Source organism: Schistocerca gregaria, chromosome 6 (assembly GCF_023897955.1).
Source record: "Schistocerca gregaria isolate iqSchGreg1 chromosome 6, iqSchGreg1.2, whole genome shotgun sequence".
NCBI lineage: Eukaryota > Metazoa > Arthropoda > Insecta > Orthoptera > Acrididae > Schistocerca > Schistocerca gregaria.
In genome coordinates this window covers 482,932,672-482,949,476 of record NC_064925.1, presented here as the reverse complement: position 1 = coordinate 482,949,476, position 16,805 = coordinate 482,932,672, and the positions used below count along the sequence as shown (strand labels likewise).

Here is a 16,805-nt window from a genome sequence, read left to right as displayed (position 1 = left end):
CTGCACGGCGCTAAACACGCATACGACCATCATTGGCACCAAGGCAGAAGCGACTCTCGTCGCTGAAGACGACACGTCTCCATTCGTCCCTCCATTCACGCCTGTCGCGACACCACTGGAGGCGGGCTGCACGATGTTGGGGCATGAGCGGAAGACGGCCTAACGGTGTGCGGGACCGTAGCCCAGCTTCATGGAGACAGTTGCGAATGGTCCTCGCCGATACCCCAGGAGCAACAGTGTCCCTAATTTGCTGGGAAGTGGCGGTGCGGTCCCCTGCGGCACTGCGTAGGATCCTACTGTCTTGGCGTGCATCCGTGCGTCGCTGCAGTCCGGTCCCAGGTCGACGGGCACGTGCACCTTCCGCCGACCACTGGCAACAACATCGATGTAGTGTGGAGACCTCACGCCCCACGTGTTGAGCAATTCGGCGGTACATCCACCTGGCCTCCTGCATGCCCACTATATGCCCTCGCTCAAAGTCCGTCAACTGCACATACGGTTCACGTCCCCACTGTCGCGGCATGCTACCAGTGTTAAAGACTGCGATGGAGCTCCGTATGCCACGGCAAACTGACTGACACTGATGGCGGCGGTGCACAAATGCTGCGCAGCTAGCGCCATTCGACTGCCAACACCACGGTTCCTGGTGTGTCCGCTGTGCCGTGCATGTGATCATTGCTTGTACAGCCCTCTCACAGTGTCCGGAGCAAGTATGGTGGGTCTGACACACCGGTGTCAATGTGTTCTTTTTTCCATTTCCAGGAGTGTATAAGTTAATGTTAATGTGGTTAAGTAGGAAAAACAAACCCACGATGTTTGGATACAGCAGAAGTAATGTCCTGCTCGACACACTCATGTGTTTAAATATCTGGGTGTAACATTGCAAAGCATGTGTAGATTGTGGTAGGGAAGGTGCATGGTGAACTTCAGTTTATTGGGAGAATTTTAGGAAAGTATGGTTCATCTGTAAAGGAGCCTGCATACAGTATGCTAGTGCAACCTATTCTTGAGTACTGCTCAAGTGTTTGGGATCCACACCAGGTTGGGTTGAAAGAAGACAATGAAGAAATTCAAAGGTGAGGTGCTAAGTTTGTTACCAGTAGGTTCGATCAGCATGAAAGTGTTACAAATATACACTGCGAGCTCGAGAGGGAATTCCTGGAGAGAATAAGACATTAATTTCAAATAACATTACTGAGATAGTTTAAAGAATTGGCATTTGAAGCTGACTGCAGAATGATCCTACTGCTGCCAACATGCATTTCAGATAGGGACCATGAATATAAGATACAAGAAATTAGGGCTCATACTGAGGTACACAATCACTTTTCCCTCATTCTATCTGCAAGTGGAACAGGAAAGGAAATTACCAGTTGTGATATAGGGTACACTCTCCCACACATCATACAGTGGCTTGCAGAGTATGTAGATGTAGATGTATCCGAACATTCATCATCAATGCATGCATTGTTTTGCAATATAGGACTATACAGTGCTCAAAGGCTCCATCTGCTTGTGCTATATATGATTTGTTATCACCAATTTGACCTTTTACGATATTTAATTCCTTTTCCACAGAATCAATTTGACCAGTTAATTTATCTTGAATCTCATGTTGCCATTTGAGCAGATACTGAATCAACATTTTTCTCATGAAACTAAGTTAGCTCTTGACAGCTTGTACTATGGTGTTCAGCATGTACCTCTGTGACACACCAATCTTTCACTTTCCTTAGCTCTACTTCAAAATTTTCAGTAATTTTATTACCCTATTCTTTTAGAAGTTCCTCTATTTTGCTCTCTTTGTAGTGAAATAAGAGCTGCAGGCTCTGAATAAGTTTGCTACCATTAGTAGCAACCTGCAGGAGATGTAGAAAAAGTTCAGCAAGCCATTATCTGGAAAGTGTTACATGTACTTACAGAAACTGGAGCTCCCATTTCTCATCTGAGAAAATGGTGATTATTACTCTTAAAGTAAATGTGTGTACACCATTTCCAGTCATTGCAGGTATTATTAACTAAGAACTACAAATGCTTACATAAATATTGGCTAAGGCAGGAGAGAGTAGGCAACCTGAAGCAGAAGGAAAAATAGTATCAAAATAAGTGATGAACAACTTGCAAAAATTAAGAGATAATGTTTTGTTGATTTTAACACAATTACTGATATGCATTAAGTTTGTCTTCTTTGGCCACACATATAAAAGGACACTTAATAACAGATTCTTAATAACATTTATAATACAAAATAATCGTTTGATATAACCTTTCATACTTCATTAAAAAAAGCACTTGATGTGAATTTTTCATAAAAGTATCACTCATTCATCTTTTCCATAAAATACTTCTATATCTAATATTTGCTGGCTGTATTTCTTTTTTCCAGTTTATATCATCTGATAAGTTTGCTGAAAATTGGTGTCTGGTTGGTCACAGCTTATCTTGGATACTGCTCATCAGCTGCTCAGAAAATAGATATCATGCAGCTGAGTAATAATGATGAACTTATTCATGTCATGGATACCAGCACAAATGTTTGGAGCACCATAAAGGACATTGCAGACTCAGGAGTATGTTGTAAATTCCACATAAATTTATTTTATTGTTCTCCTCACAAATAAACTGCATTCATTTCATATTTCTCTACATTAAACACAATTTACTGACTGCTTAACATTGTGCTATATGTTTTTTCTCCCTTAGCTACAGGAGGACCCATTCTGTGTTTGTGATGTTAGTGACATAATAAAGAAACACGAGGAATGGATAGTTAAACTGCCAAGAATCCAGCCATTCTATGGTATGTTTCAGCCAGTTTTTCAATCAGAGAATTGAGTGTTTCTTAGCAAATGTAAAATGTTTCCCCTAAGGATTATATTTTCACACATTGATTAATTTTTGACTACTTTATTTCTCTAAACCCAGTATATAAAAATTTTAATAACTTACATTTTTACAATTTTTTTATGAAATTTTCAACAATCTCTGCTACTTTTACAGCAGTGAAATGCAATGACAGTCTGAATGTGATCAGAGTGCTGGCTGCACTTGGAACTTGCTTTGACTGTGCTTCAGAGGTGAGTGGTTTCATATCATTTGACTCTTGTGAGAGTGCTGTATCAGATATGTTATACTCATCAATAATAACTTCTGTAATTACTGCATTAATAACTCTGTTCACAACCAGAGAACTAGATCTACACTGGACTTACAATACATATACCAAGAAAGAATAAGTATAAAACTCAGGACTGCTTTTCTACCAAGGAATAAAATTGTACAATAAATTTCCCAATGAGATTAGACAGATTACTGGAACAAGCAGTGCATTCTGTACAGTAAAGGATGACTTGGATAACACAGACCAGGAATTTGGTGAATATGTAAAACAAGTGAAAACAACACCACCAATAGCAGTAGTAATTTACTAATAATAAAAATAAGATAAAACATCTCTGTCATTTTACTACACACTTTCACTCTATAATGTTTTTACTTTTCATTTCTTTTCTTTGAAACCCTTTATCAAAGCTCTGCAGTTGATATGCTAACACCTTACCATATTTTTGAGGTCAATGTCTCACTCATTAGGGGAGGATGCTGACTCAGTTTATCAAGCAAGTGAAAAGAAAGTTACATTACTGAAACTGGAAACCATTGTGTCAGGTTTTGGTGTCAGCTGTTGGAATATGAAGTAATGTGTATTTAGTGACTGTAGTGTTTGTGGTGATTGGTATTGAGTAATGAACAAGTAGTGAAGCACTAAATTTTACCTTATGAAATAAATTCTTTGCAATAATATTTAAACAGAACACACTAGAGATAAACTGAAAGAGTTTGCATTCAGGAGAATGGAAGCTCCAGTCTCCATTTGGCAAATGTGAGTTCAGTTTTCCATGGTTTCCCTAAATTACTTTCTTTTTTATGTATTTATTTTCTTGTTTTGGCATCTGAGCAGGACTCATACAGCCATTATAATACATAGAATGGATAAAACATTGAAGGGAAATATAGACATTGCATTTAATACATTTGCACATCATAAACATAAAATTACAGTCATATCATATTAGAAGTTGAGCTGCTCTTTCATCAAAAAGGCATATAAAAGGCAATATGTTCTCTGGCCTTTCAAGCAGAGTTATGTCAGAACACATGTCGGCAAGCACCAATGTGGTCAGATGTTGTAGGAGGTAGCTTGTATTGCTGAATCTGTTTATGCAGCCAAAAAAAGATGTTCTTGACTTCCTCTTCTTTGCCACAGTCACACAATGGGAATACAGCCAGACCAGTACAGTAAAGATGGTTCTTGAATCAGTCATGGTGAATGTGAGGCATCCTATAGTGCTTGTGAGACTTCTGGAGCATTGATTTTTCTTGTACCTGAAGTTAGGAAACAGTACCATGTTCACTTTTGCATAACCTTATTTGGAGATCAATTCCTATTCTGTGTTCCTTGACTCTCTGATTTTTGGTTTAATAATGTTTCAAAGATCTGGATTTGATAATTCCATGTGTCTCCCCAGTCTGCCATAGACAGCTTATTTGTGTAACATGTCTACTGTTTTATTGCAAGATATGCCACAGTTCCCTTTTACCCAGCTCTTGGTAAATTGCTGATACCTACTTGTGATTTGTAACATCAGATCCTGACGTCATATGCTATTAGATGATTCGATCTTCCACTGTGCAGATGTCTTAATAGTTCCAGAGGTGATCAGGAATCAGAAAGGATAATAAGCTCAGCACTCAAGTACATATTGGCATATTAAAGAGCTCAAAGAATAACCAAAAGCTCCACTGTCATAATTGTGAGTTTGTTAGTGAGCTGGGATTTCATTCCAATATGGCAGCTGTTATGCCAGTAAGCACAACCACATCCATCTTCATTTTTTGAAGCGTAGGTATAGATGAATCTTGTATTGTTATTTTTGAAGAGATACTCCATCAAACTTCATTTATCTGGATAACTACAGCCAAAGTCAATGTCAAAAACAACTTGTGGTTCCAATACACATGTGCAGTAGTCTGTTTCAGAGCAGAGTAATTTCTGTGCAGACACACTTCATTTGATAAATTGACTAGTATCCATGTATGCAGCAATAAGAGGAGGAAGACTTTGTTGAGCTAGTATCTGGATGCATAACACAATCATTGTAAGGTATAGATGTCATGTACTAAATGGTCTTGTGCAAAATTGTGACTGTTTGAACAAAAATTTCATGCGTAGGTATTCATGGCATAGATGTAGGGGAGGGTTATTTGCTTCAACCAAACATCTACTTCTACATCTACATTATATGCCACAAGCCACCTCATAGTGCATGACGAAGGGTATTTTTGTTAACACTAAATTATTTCCCCCCCCCCCCTCCCCTCTTCCCTGTTCTACTCAGAATATGGGAAGATTGATTGTCAGTTAGCCACTGTATTAGCTCGAATTTCTTGAATATTCTTGCTTCTCCCCCTATAGTTTCATTAATTCTGATAGGTGGCAGTGCTATATGTAGTCTTCAAAGTGGCATCTGTAGTGAAGGTGCATTGCAAGCAGAGAGATGTCATTGTGATTCCTCTGATGAAAAACCAGAGCATTTAAGATATTAGGAGGTGCTTGCAGTATGTCTACAGAGAGCTGGAAGTGAAAAAGGCACAGTGAGTCATTGAGCGAGGCAGCTGGCATCATCGCAAAGAGGTCATGCAAACCGAAACATTTTCCTGTGTGCCGGCTGGCTGCACACAGATGTGACTCCTGCAGTGGAATTCAGTGTGTTTGTCACCCATAAAATGCAAACAAAATTCTCTTTTTCTGTGATAATGCAAGGCCTCACACAATTCTGAAATGTGTGAAATCTTATGGTACTTATCACACAATTCTGCGCAACTGAGAGGAGCTCATAAAACTTTATTGGACTGTTTTTCCTCATACACCCAACAGTTCAGACCTCACATTTTCCAGCTTCCATCTCTTTGGCCCATTGAAGGATGCACTTCACAGTAAGCAGTACATGGAGAGGTTATTGATGCAACAATGTACTGGCTGTATTGTTGACCAGTAGAATGGTACCTTGATGGCATATAGGCCCTCCCAGTAAGGTGGGTAGAGCAGGCCCATTGACAGAGATCATGTTGAAAACAAATGTTTTGTAGCCTATAGAGTGGGAAATAATATGGTGTATTGGAATTTTGAATAAAACCAACCTGCTTTCAGAAAAAAAGTGTGTTGCATTACTTATTGAATGCTCCTCATAGTTGTAAAGTAGTGGATTGCTTTCCTTTGTGTGCACAGTATATTGCATTTATTTATGTTTAAGGTCACTTACCAGAGCCTGCACTATTCATAAATCTTTTTCATGTCTTCTGTAAATCGATACCGTCTTCTGGCATCATTGTTTTCTTATAGGCAACTGTATCATCAGCACACAATCTTAAAGGGCTTCTGAAACTTCCTTCTAGATAATTTATCTACATTGTAAACACTAGAAGTCCTATCACACTTCCTTTCGGTACTCTGTAAATGACCTTTACATCTGTTGATTTCCTTCTGTTAAGAGTAATGTCTTGAGTTCTACCTGTAGGGGTGTCTTGTACCCAATTGCAAATCTGGTCCAATATTCTGTGAGGTTTATTTTCTTTTTTTTTCATTAATTAAACAGCTTTGCTGGATGGGGTCAAATGCCTTCTTGAAGTCAAGGAACATGGCATTAGCCTGGGTGCTGTGTCTACAATGCTGCAGTACTATGAAGTTTGGTGAAGAGTAGAACTGAAGACTTGCTGAGTGGTATATCAAAACCATTTTTAACGAAACCACTTTTCACCAAAGCACTTTTCACCATTTACATGTGTAGGCTAGACATAGCTTTTTCCGTATTCAGCAGGCCACTAAGAAAAGCACCACTTGTAGAATATACACACAGGTCATAAGTGTATTGTAAAACTGTTAGTGCTTTTTGTGACACACTACTACTTGTCATCTTCAGCCCTGCATAAAGATTTCCACTTCTTACCACCAGTGATCAGTTGGAATGTAAGTTGTAAACCCCTCTCATATGTAAAAAGTATTAGAGTGCTCTTCTGACAACAATGTCAATATATATGTTTACACGTCAGAGTTTGTAGTTATATGACAAGAGAAATACATTCAGTTTAACAATTCAAATTCTGGTACTTATCTGGTTGGTGCACCTATCTGCTTCTACTTCCTCCAGCTGTTTTCAAAAGTTTGGTGGTGGGTCATTTAATTATTAAACTGGACAAAACATGTTTCAATTTGACCTATCAGTCACAGTTTAAAAAACCACAGTTTGTTGTGCAACATTGCCAAGTGTCAGCACATAACAGGCTATTATCTTCCTCCACTGATGTTTCTCTCTGACCAACTGACAAAGCACTTTATCCTTCTTTGAACACAAATACAGATGCTTTTTTATATGTTGTAATGCCACATTTACTAGACAGTTCAACAATTTTATTTTAGTAACTTTGAATTTTAGAATTATATTAGATTAGATTAGATTAATACTTGTTCCATAGATCATGAATACGACACTTCGTAATGATGTGGAACGTGTCAGGTTAATGAAAGATGTCTGTACAAGATATTACATTACACAAAATATTGCATGACACTAATGCTTAAGTTAGTTTTTTTCCCTCCCTTAATTTATATCTAAAAATTCAGCCAATGAGTAGAAGGAGTTGTCATCTAGAAATTCTTTTAATTTATTTTTAAATGTTGGTTGACTATCTGTCAGGCTTTTGATGCTGTTTGGTAGGTGACCAAAGACTTTTGTGGCAGCATAATTTACCCCCTTCTGTGCCAAAGTCAGATTTAACCCTGCATAGTGAAGATCATCCTTTCTCCTGGTGTTATAGCTATGCACACTGCTATTACTTTTGAACTGGGCTGGATTATTAACAACAAATTTCATAAGTGAATATATATACTTGAGGTTACTGTGAGGATCTCTAGATCCTTAAATAGATGTCTGCAGGATGACCGTGGGTGGGCTCCAGCAATTATTCTGATTACACGTTTTTGAGCAATGAATACTTTTCTACTCAACGATGAATTACCCCATAATATGATACCATATGAAAGCAGTGAATGAAAGTAGGCATAGTAAGCTAATTTACTGAGATTCTTATCACCAAAATTTGAAATAACCCTAATAGCTTACGTAGCCGAACTCAGACGTTTCAGCAGACCATCAATGTGTTGGTTCCAGTTTAACCTCTCATCAATGGACACACCTAAAAATTTTGAAAATTCTACCTTAGCTACAGATTTCTGTTCAAAGTCTATATTTATTACTGGAGTTGTGCCATTTACTGTACGGAACTGTATATACTGTGTTTTATCAAAATTTAAAGAGAGTCCGTTTGCTGAGAACCACTTAATAATTTTGTGAAAACATCATTTACAATTACATCACTTAGTTCTTGGTTTTTGGATATTATTACTATACTTGTATCATTGGCAAAAAGAACTAACTTTGCATCTTCATCAATATGGAATGGTAAGTCATTAACATATATCAGGAACAGTAAAGGACCTAAGACCGAACCCTGTGGGACCCCGTGCTTGATAGCCCCCCAGTTTGAGGAATCAGCTGTAGTATTAACATTACATGAACCACTTATTTCAACTTTCTGCATTCTTCCAGTTAAGTATGAATTAAACCATTTGTGCACTGCCCCCCTCAAACCATAATGATTTAGCTTATCTAAAAGAATTCGATGATTTACACAGTCAAAGGCCTTTGAGAGATGACAAAAAATACCAGTGGGTGATGTCCGGTTATTCAGAGCATTTAATATTTGATCAGTGAAAGCGTATATAGCATTTTCTGTTGAAAAGCCTTTCTGAAAACCAAATTGACATTTTGTTAGTACTTTATTTTTATATATATGGGAGGCTACTCTTGAATACATTACTTTCTCAAAAATTTTTGATGGAGCTGTCAGAAGAGAGATTGGGCGATAGTTGTTGACATCTAACGTATCCCCCTTTTTATGCAATAGTTTTACAATGGCATATTTCAGTCTATCGGGGAAAACACCCTGCTCCAAAGAGGTATTACATACGTGGCTGAGAATCCTACTTCTCTGTGGGGAACAGGCTTTAAGTATCTTGCTGGAAATGCCATCAATTCCGTAAGAGCTTTTACTTTTCAGTGAGTTTATTATTTTACTGATTTCAGAGGGAGAGGTTCGTGGAAATACAGTTGTTTCAAACTGCACAGGTATGGCCTCTTCTATTAGAAGCCTTGCCTCTTCTAGTGAAGATCTAGATCCTACTTTCTCCACAACATTTAAAAAATGATTATTGAAAATATTTCCAATTTCAGATTGTTTGTTAGTACACTTGTCATTCAGTTTTATGGCACTAAAGTCTTCCTGTGCTCTTGGTTGCCCTGTTCCCCTTTCAATAATATTCCAAATTGCTTTAATTTTATTATCAGAGTTACTGATCTCAGACATGATACACATGCTTCTGGACTTTTTAATAACTTTTCTTAGTACCGCACAATAGTTTTTATAATATTGAACAATTTCGGGGTCAGTACTCCCTCTTGCTGTTAGATACAGTTCTCTTTCACGGTTGCAAGATATTCTTATTCCTTTAGTTAGCCAAGGTTTTTTAAAATGTTTTCTTGGAATTATGTTTCACTGTTTTCTTGGGAAAACAATTTTCAAATACCCTTAAAAATGTATCGTGAAGTAAGTTATATTTCAAGTTCGCATCGGGTTCCATAAACACTTCATCCCAGTCTAGCTCCTTTAGTCTTTCCCTAAAGTTTGCAGTATTTATATTGTTAATTGAATGCACTGCTTTGAAATTCTGATTTGATATACTGCATGGAGCTATGCCATGTACTGTAACTAGCTGTGCACCATGATCTGAAAGACCATTCTCAACAGGATAAGCATTTATGTCCTTAAACTTAAAAAGTTATCTATCAATGTCCTGCTGTTCTTTGTTATCTGAGTAGGAAAATCAATGACGGAGCTCAAATTGAAAGAACTGAGTAATACTACAAGGTCATTCTTCGTATCACACTCTTTCAGGGAATCAACATTGAAATCCCCACAAATGATAATTTGCTTTCCCCTGTCTGACAGATAGCACAACAAAGCATCCAAGTTTTCTAGAAATAGCTGGAAATTCCCTGAGGGGGACCTATACACTGTTACAATTATGAAAGTGCCATCTTTTAGTTTTAGTTCAGTGGCACATGCTTCCATATATTGCTCTACACAAAAATTTTTAGTTTCTAAATGTTTTGCGCTGTGGAAGCTTTTGACATATATGGCAACTCCTCCTCTCATCATATTATCTCTACTCACATGTGCAGCTAATTTGTACCCATTGATGCTAACCTTTTGCATATCAGTGACAATGTGATGCTCAGACAGGCATAGTACATCTATTACATTCTCAGTTTCTATATCTTCTAAACAAAGCAGAAGCTCATCAATTTTATTCTTCAATCCCCCAATATTTTGATGAAATATACTAACATTTTTTCATTTTACTTTTGTGAGTATCTTGAACTTTTTTAACATCTTTAGTACTTGCCTGGCTGAGTTTCCCACTGGACACTGATCTTACACTAAAAAAGAGTTACCACCATGAGATGTAGTTCCTCCCCCCCTTTAAATTTCCTGCTATCAGCCCAGCCAGTTTACCCTTCCCCTTCTTGTTGAGGTGTAGGCCATGTCTAGTATATCATTGTTTGGTTAGTTGTATTTAGTTTTAATAAAGCAGATAACTGAAAACATATGAACAATTGACATTTTTATGTCTTTAATTTGGTCATTTATTGATCTTTGAACTGGTGTGTAATAGAGGTGATTTAGAAATATAAACACTGTTGTGCAAAAATGCCTTTAGTTTGCATGCACCAATAAACATTTAAATAAAGTTAGAACCCATTCTATGTTTCCTTTGAACATAAATGCAAAAATTGTAGAGAAATTATTTCACAGGGATACGGCATTTTCTATTGTGTGATGAAATTGGTTTAATTATAATGTTGATTATGTCTCCTTGCACTGACCAAATTGTTAGTGTTTTTTTGTATACCCTATTTGCCTAAATTTGGAAATTTAGTCACTATGTACAAAAAAAAAAAAAAAAAAAAAAAAAAAAAGTGGTGGTATCAATCTCTTCATTTATGATAAAGGATAAGTTTGCTCACAAAGCTGTTAGGAATATTTTGACACTGCATTTTGGCAGAAAGCATCAATAAGGTGACATTACAATGTGTTGTTTATGTCAGTAAAAACTGCAGTGACATATCCATTGAGATTGATACTTATCTGAATATTATTTACTAATTTTATTACTGCTCTGTTCATGCAAAGCCCTCTCGAAAAAACCAAAATTTGTTTTGAGGAATAAGTTGTGCTGGTCGTACCAACTCTCAAGTCTATTTTTCTACATCCTTTTCAGCATTTTTTGTACACAGCTCAGAACTGTTGCAGTCTATATGAGGTTGCTTCATTAGGTAGTTTATCGTGTTTTCCTATTGACACTATTTGCAATTATGAAATTTTATTTTTGCATAGATCCACAGCCTCAATGTGTTTTGAGAATGAAAATATCTCCCAAGTGGGCTGTATTCTACAGCCTGCTTGGATCATGTTTTCATTCTCAAAACTATTTGTGATGTGTTCCATTTGAGGATATTAGTTCCTTTACTCCAAGTGTTATTAAAATGCTACAAAGATGGTTCCTTTCTTTCTGTGCTAAAGAAGGGAGTGGATAGTAATTTATACCATCAGTTCTTGAGGCACAACTTTTTCCAGATACGAGGACTATGTTGAGTTTCATAACAGTAAAGCTTTCATTCAGGAAATAGTTTCCTGCCTCATCAATGTATTGTTCAACTGGGTCTGATGCCAAATGTTTCAAGCAGTGATCCACTAACTTGTTTGGAAGCACTGATGTACTATTGTTGCTCCAGGTTCTATGTACATGTTTTATTTGTTACCAGATGGTAAAGCTTGGTATGTCTTCATTAAGACTGTTTATCTATGCAGATTTCTTCTTATTTTTGAATAGTCACTTTACTTTCACCTGAAATCAATTGGAGTTTATGTAATTTTCTTTTGAAGCGTGCCTTCTGCATAATTACATTGCTTCCTTTTATTCCAGCAATCGGGACTGATGGCCTTTGCAGTATGGTCCCTTCAACCCCCAAAAACCAACCAACCATTCCAGCAATTATTGCGTTTCTCATCCCACCATACTGGAATGTTTTGGTTTTTGGGAGAATGGCTTTATTTTGTGCAATAGATATCATTGCACCTTCTTCGACAGAAGACATAAAATTCATGTAGTCTGTTCTTGTTTTTCCACATTCTGGAAATGTCTATATCTTGTCTCAAAGCATATCAGTGCACTTGTTCCAGTCTATTTTCTGACTATTCCACTTGCAGGCTGGCTGTATTAAACCATGTATCATCCCTATGTAACACCTGAGAATGGTGGGAAGGTGATCAGATCCAGGGGGTTCTGTAATTATCTCCCATGTGACACCTAATGTATATATACAGTGCTCAGTTGTTGGTTCAGTGCAGTTATCCTCATTGGGGAACCATCATCTTAAATGATTACATTATCTTCATTGAAAATCTCTGCTATCATTTTACCAATACTGTTTTCTTGATCTGAGCCCCAAGTGGGGTGATGAGCATTAAAATTGCCTAATATTATCTGTGTAACTGGATAGATCAGAAATCTACTGATTAAGTGGCAGCAGGAGAACACACATATAAAAATATTAAAGTTTGCCAGCTTTTAGAGCCAGTGGCTTCTTTTTATGGCAGGAGGTTTGAAGGGGAAGGAAGAGAAGTGAAGACAAAGGACTGGTGACGTTTAGGAAAAGAGGTCTCAGGCCCAGAACCCTGTATCAAGGGAGACTTAAAGGAAACAATGAGAAGGAAAGACTGAATTCTACTCTACACATCGAATCCTCCTCTCTTACAATGATGGATTCCATCACATATTGCATCTATTCCTTTTGAAAATATGATCTTGTACTATCATAACAAAGGTTCTACATTCTGTTTCTTGAAATCTGCTTGTCCCTGGAAGTTATTCCCAAAGCCTTAACATTGAAAGTCCCTATCTGTGGATGTAATCCTACTCTACAGTCAGTCTTTCCTTCTCATCCTGCACAGTTAGTCTCCTTTGACCTGAGGTTCTGGGCATCTTTTCTGAACTTAACCCCCTTTTTGTACATCTCATCAGTCCTTTTCCTTTGCCGCTATTCCTTCCCCTTCAACCTTTCTGCCAAAGGAAGGAACCATTGGCTTTAAAAGACTGCAAACTTTAATAGCTTTTTACATGCCTTTTCCTGCCACCACTTGATGAGTAAATTTTTTATCCATCCAGTTACAATATAAACTCTAAATTGTCATTACATTTATTTCATTGCTGTTCGAATACAGTGTAGCTGCAGCAGTTTGAAATGGTATCTTTTGTCTCTCATATCACTGAATTTTATATAGTTATCCCTTTGTTTATGAGAAGTGCACTCTTCCCATATTCATCATTTCTGACAGCCTCAATCTCATTAAATGCAGGAAACAGAAATGGTTCATTAGGCAGCAACTATGTTTCAGATATCTGGTTGGGGTGAAGGAAAGGAAGGACGCTGTGTTTGTTTCTTTTAATGGAATGAGCATTCCAGCATGCTATATTCTTAATATATCCTGTCATGTTTGAGATCCAGGCTCAGTAGTAATTCTGTGATGAATTCTTTTATGTCATTGTTGTTTGATCCTGCATGTGGCCTACTGTCTTAACTTCTTACTACATTTATTACTATATTGTATGCTATATCTTAACGTATCCTGTCATGTTCGAGATCCAGGCTCAGTAGTAATTATGTGATGAACTCTTTTAGTCAGTGTTGTTTGATTCTGCATATGGGCTACTGTTTAACTTCTTACTACATTTATTACTATACTGTAAATTGGTTTGATTGAGCCATTCTGAATTTCTAAGCCATCTTGAAGCTATTGGTGCTGTCGGGGATATGGGTTGTTTCCCATCAGAATTATATGAACTCTGTTTGGCATCTGTTACCTGGTACTGAATGTTCTCTTCCTATGTAGTTCTCTGCAGCACTGCTACTGTTTCTGCCTGGGCACTATTTGCTTCATTATTGCATCTTGACTTGTTAAAAATGTGACGTCTTTCACTGGTATATGTAGCTGACATTGGTAAAACATGTGGTGTCTGTTGTAGCAGCTGACTCACTTCATTATTGCCTCTTGGATTATTACAACTGTGATGCCTTTGACTTGTACAGGGTGTTTCAAAAATGACCGGTATATTTGAAACGGCAATACAAACTAAACGAGCAGCGATAGAAATACACCGTTTGTTGCAATATGCTTGGGACAACAGTACAGTTTCAGGCAGACAAACTTTCGAAATTACAGTAGTTACAATTGTCAACAACAGATGGCGCTGCGGTCTGGGAAACTCTATAGTATGATATTTTCCACATATCCACCATGCGTAGCAATAATATGGCGTAGTCTCTGAATGAAATTACCCGAAACGTTTGACAACGTGTCTGGCGGAATGGCTTCACATGCAGATGAGATGTACTGCTTCAGCTGTTCAATTGTTTCTGGATTCTGGCGGTACACCTGGTCTTTCAAGTGTCCCCACAGAAAGAAGTCACAGGGGTTCATGTCTGGCGAATAGGGAGGCCTCTCCACGCCGCCTCCTGTATGTTTCGGATAGCCCAAAGCAATCACACGATCATCGAAATATTCATTCAGGAAATTAAAGACGTCGGCCGTGCGATGTGGCTGGGCACCATCTTGCATAAACCACGAGGTGTTCGCAGTCTCGTCTATGGCAGTTTGTACCGCCACAAATTCACGAAGAATGTCCAGATAGCGTGATGCATAAATTGTTTCGGATCTGAAAAATGGGCCAATGATTCCTTTGGAAGAAATGGCGTCCCAGACCAGTACTTTTTGAGGATGCAGGGATGATGGGACTGCAACATGGGGCTTTTCGGTTCCCCATATGCGCCAGTTCTGTTTATTGACAAAGCCGTCCAGGTAGAAATAAGCTTCGTCAGTAAACCAAATGCTGCCCATATGCATATCGCCGTCATCAAGCCTGTGCACTATATCGTTAGCGAATGTCTCTCGTGCAGCAATGGTAGCGGCGCTGAGGGGTTGCCGTGTTTGAATTTTGTATGGATAGAGGTGTAAACTCTGGCGCATGAGACGATACTTGGACGTTGGCGTCATTTGGACCGGAGCTGCAACACGGCGAACGGAAACCCGAGGCCGCTGTTGGATCACCTGCTGCACTAGCTGCGCGTTGCCCTCTGTGGTTGCCGTACGCGGTCGCCCTACCTTTCCAGCACGTTCATCCTTCACATTCCCAGTCCGTTGAAATTTTTCAAACAGATCCTTTATTGTATCGCTCTTCGGTCCTTTGGTTACATTAACCCTCCGTTGAAAACTTCGTCTTGTTGCAACAACACTGTGTTCTAGGCGGTGGAATTCCAACACAGGAAAAATCCTCTGTTCTAAGGAATAAACCATGTTGTCCACAGCACACTTGCACGTTGTGAACAGCACAAGCTTACAGCAGAAAGACGATGTACAGAATGGCGCACCCACAGACTGCGTTGTCTTCTATATCTTTCACATCACTTGCAGCGCCATCTGTTGTTGAAAATTGTAACTACTGTAATTTCGAAAGTTTGTCCGCCTGAAAATGTACTGTTGTCCCAAGCATATTGCAACAAACGGTGTATTTCTATCGCTGCTCATTTAGTTTTTATTGCCGTTTCAAATATAGCAGTCATTTTTGAAACACCCTGTATATGTAGCTGACATCAGTAAAACATCGTATCTGTTGAAGGGGCTGACTTGTGGAAAATATTGTTTGTTTCATTTTTTGGTTAATGGTGTCAATATGCATCAGGTGACTAGCTGCACATGGCTGAAAGTGAACATATGTCTGAGAAGGCACCAAGTTTCCCATAACTGTGCCTACATACATTATGAAATTTGCTTCTGAAGCCATGGAAAGGTCACGAAAAAGGCCAGAGGATATTTTTTCTTATTTAGTTCCAATAGAACTTGTTTATGTGGTGATACTTTGCTTACCTTACATAGATTCCTCACTGAAGCCCACATAAGCTTTTGTTAAATACCTATAGTCAGAAAAAATGGTTCATTATTGTCTTATACACTACCATATCAAAAAGAACCATCACTGATCATAGCCACAGGAGTTGTTGGTATTCAGTTATTTAGTGCTTTTGTGGTCTCTTCAGCAGTTGATTTAATAAGTTTGAAGTATGCAGTACCTATATCAGAAAATGCAACAGATCTGATTTCAGTGGCCCAAGTTTTACCACTACAATTCTAATTACTGTTGGGAAGAATAAACTGAATTTAATGGCCAATGATTAGAATTTGACGCGTCTCACTACTGTTATCCAGGAACTGAATGCACCCAATAATGCAATGCACACCTAATAATTCCTGAAATTGATTTTGCTTTGGTCTTGAATCTATCTTATGCATGGCTTCTGTCTTTTTTATGACAGAATGAGTAATTTTGCAATACTACTTGTAGTGAACCATTGAATGTTGGTTACAACTAGTCCTCTGTGTTAAACAATTCTCTCTCTTCATGATATAAGATATTTATACTCCAGATAATACGGATAATAGTCATTCCTTCTCTTGGCTTCCATTGCAAGGATTCCTGACATAACGTGAAAGAAATTAGATAACAAATAATCAAT

At 38.1% G+C, this 16,805-nt stretch overlaps 1 protein-coding gene across 2 annotated transcripts in view; it reads left to right on the top strand.

Annotated features, from left to right (window-relative positions):
* The window catches only part of LOC126278699 (ornithine decarboxylase-like), a 117,828-nt gene that overhangs the window by 36,291 nt on the left and 64,732 nt on the right, over positions 1-16,805 (top strand). For both annotated transcript variants that reach the window (XM_049978970.1, XM_049978968.1), the window contains exons 2-4: positions 2,387-2,570; positions 2,704-2,800; positions 3,001-3,077. In XM_049978970.1, coding sequence (XP_049834927.1) covers positions 2,481-2,570; positions 2,704-2,800; positions 3,001-3,077 — 264 coding nt within the window. In that variant the 5' untranslated portion in view covers positions 2,387-2,480. The remainder of the gene's footprint in view (positions 1-2,386; positions 2,571-2,703; positions 2,801-3,000; positions 3,078-16,805) is intronic.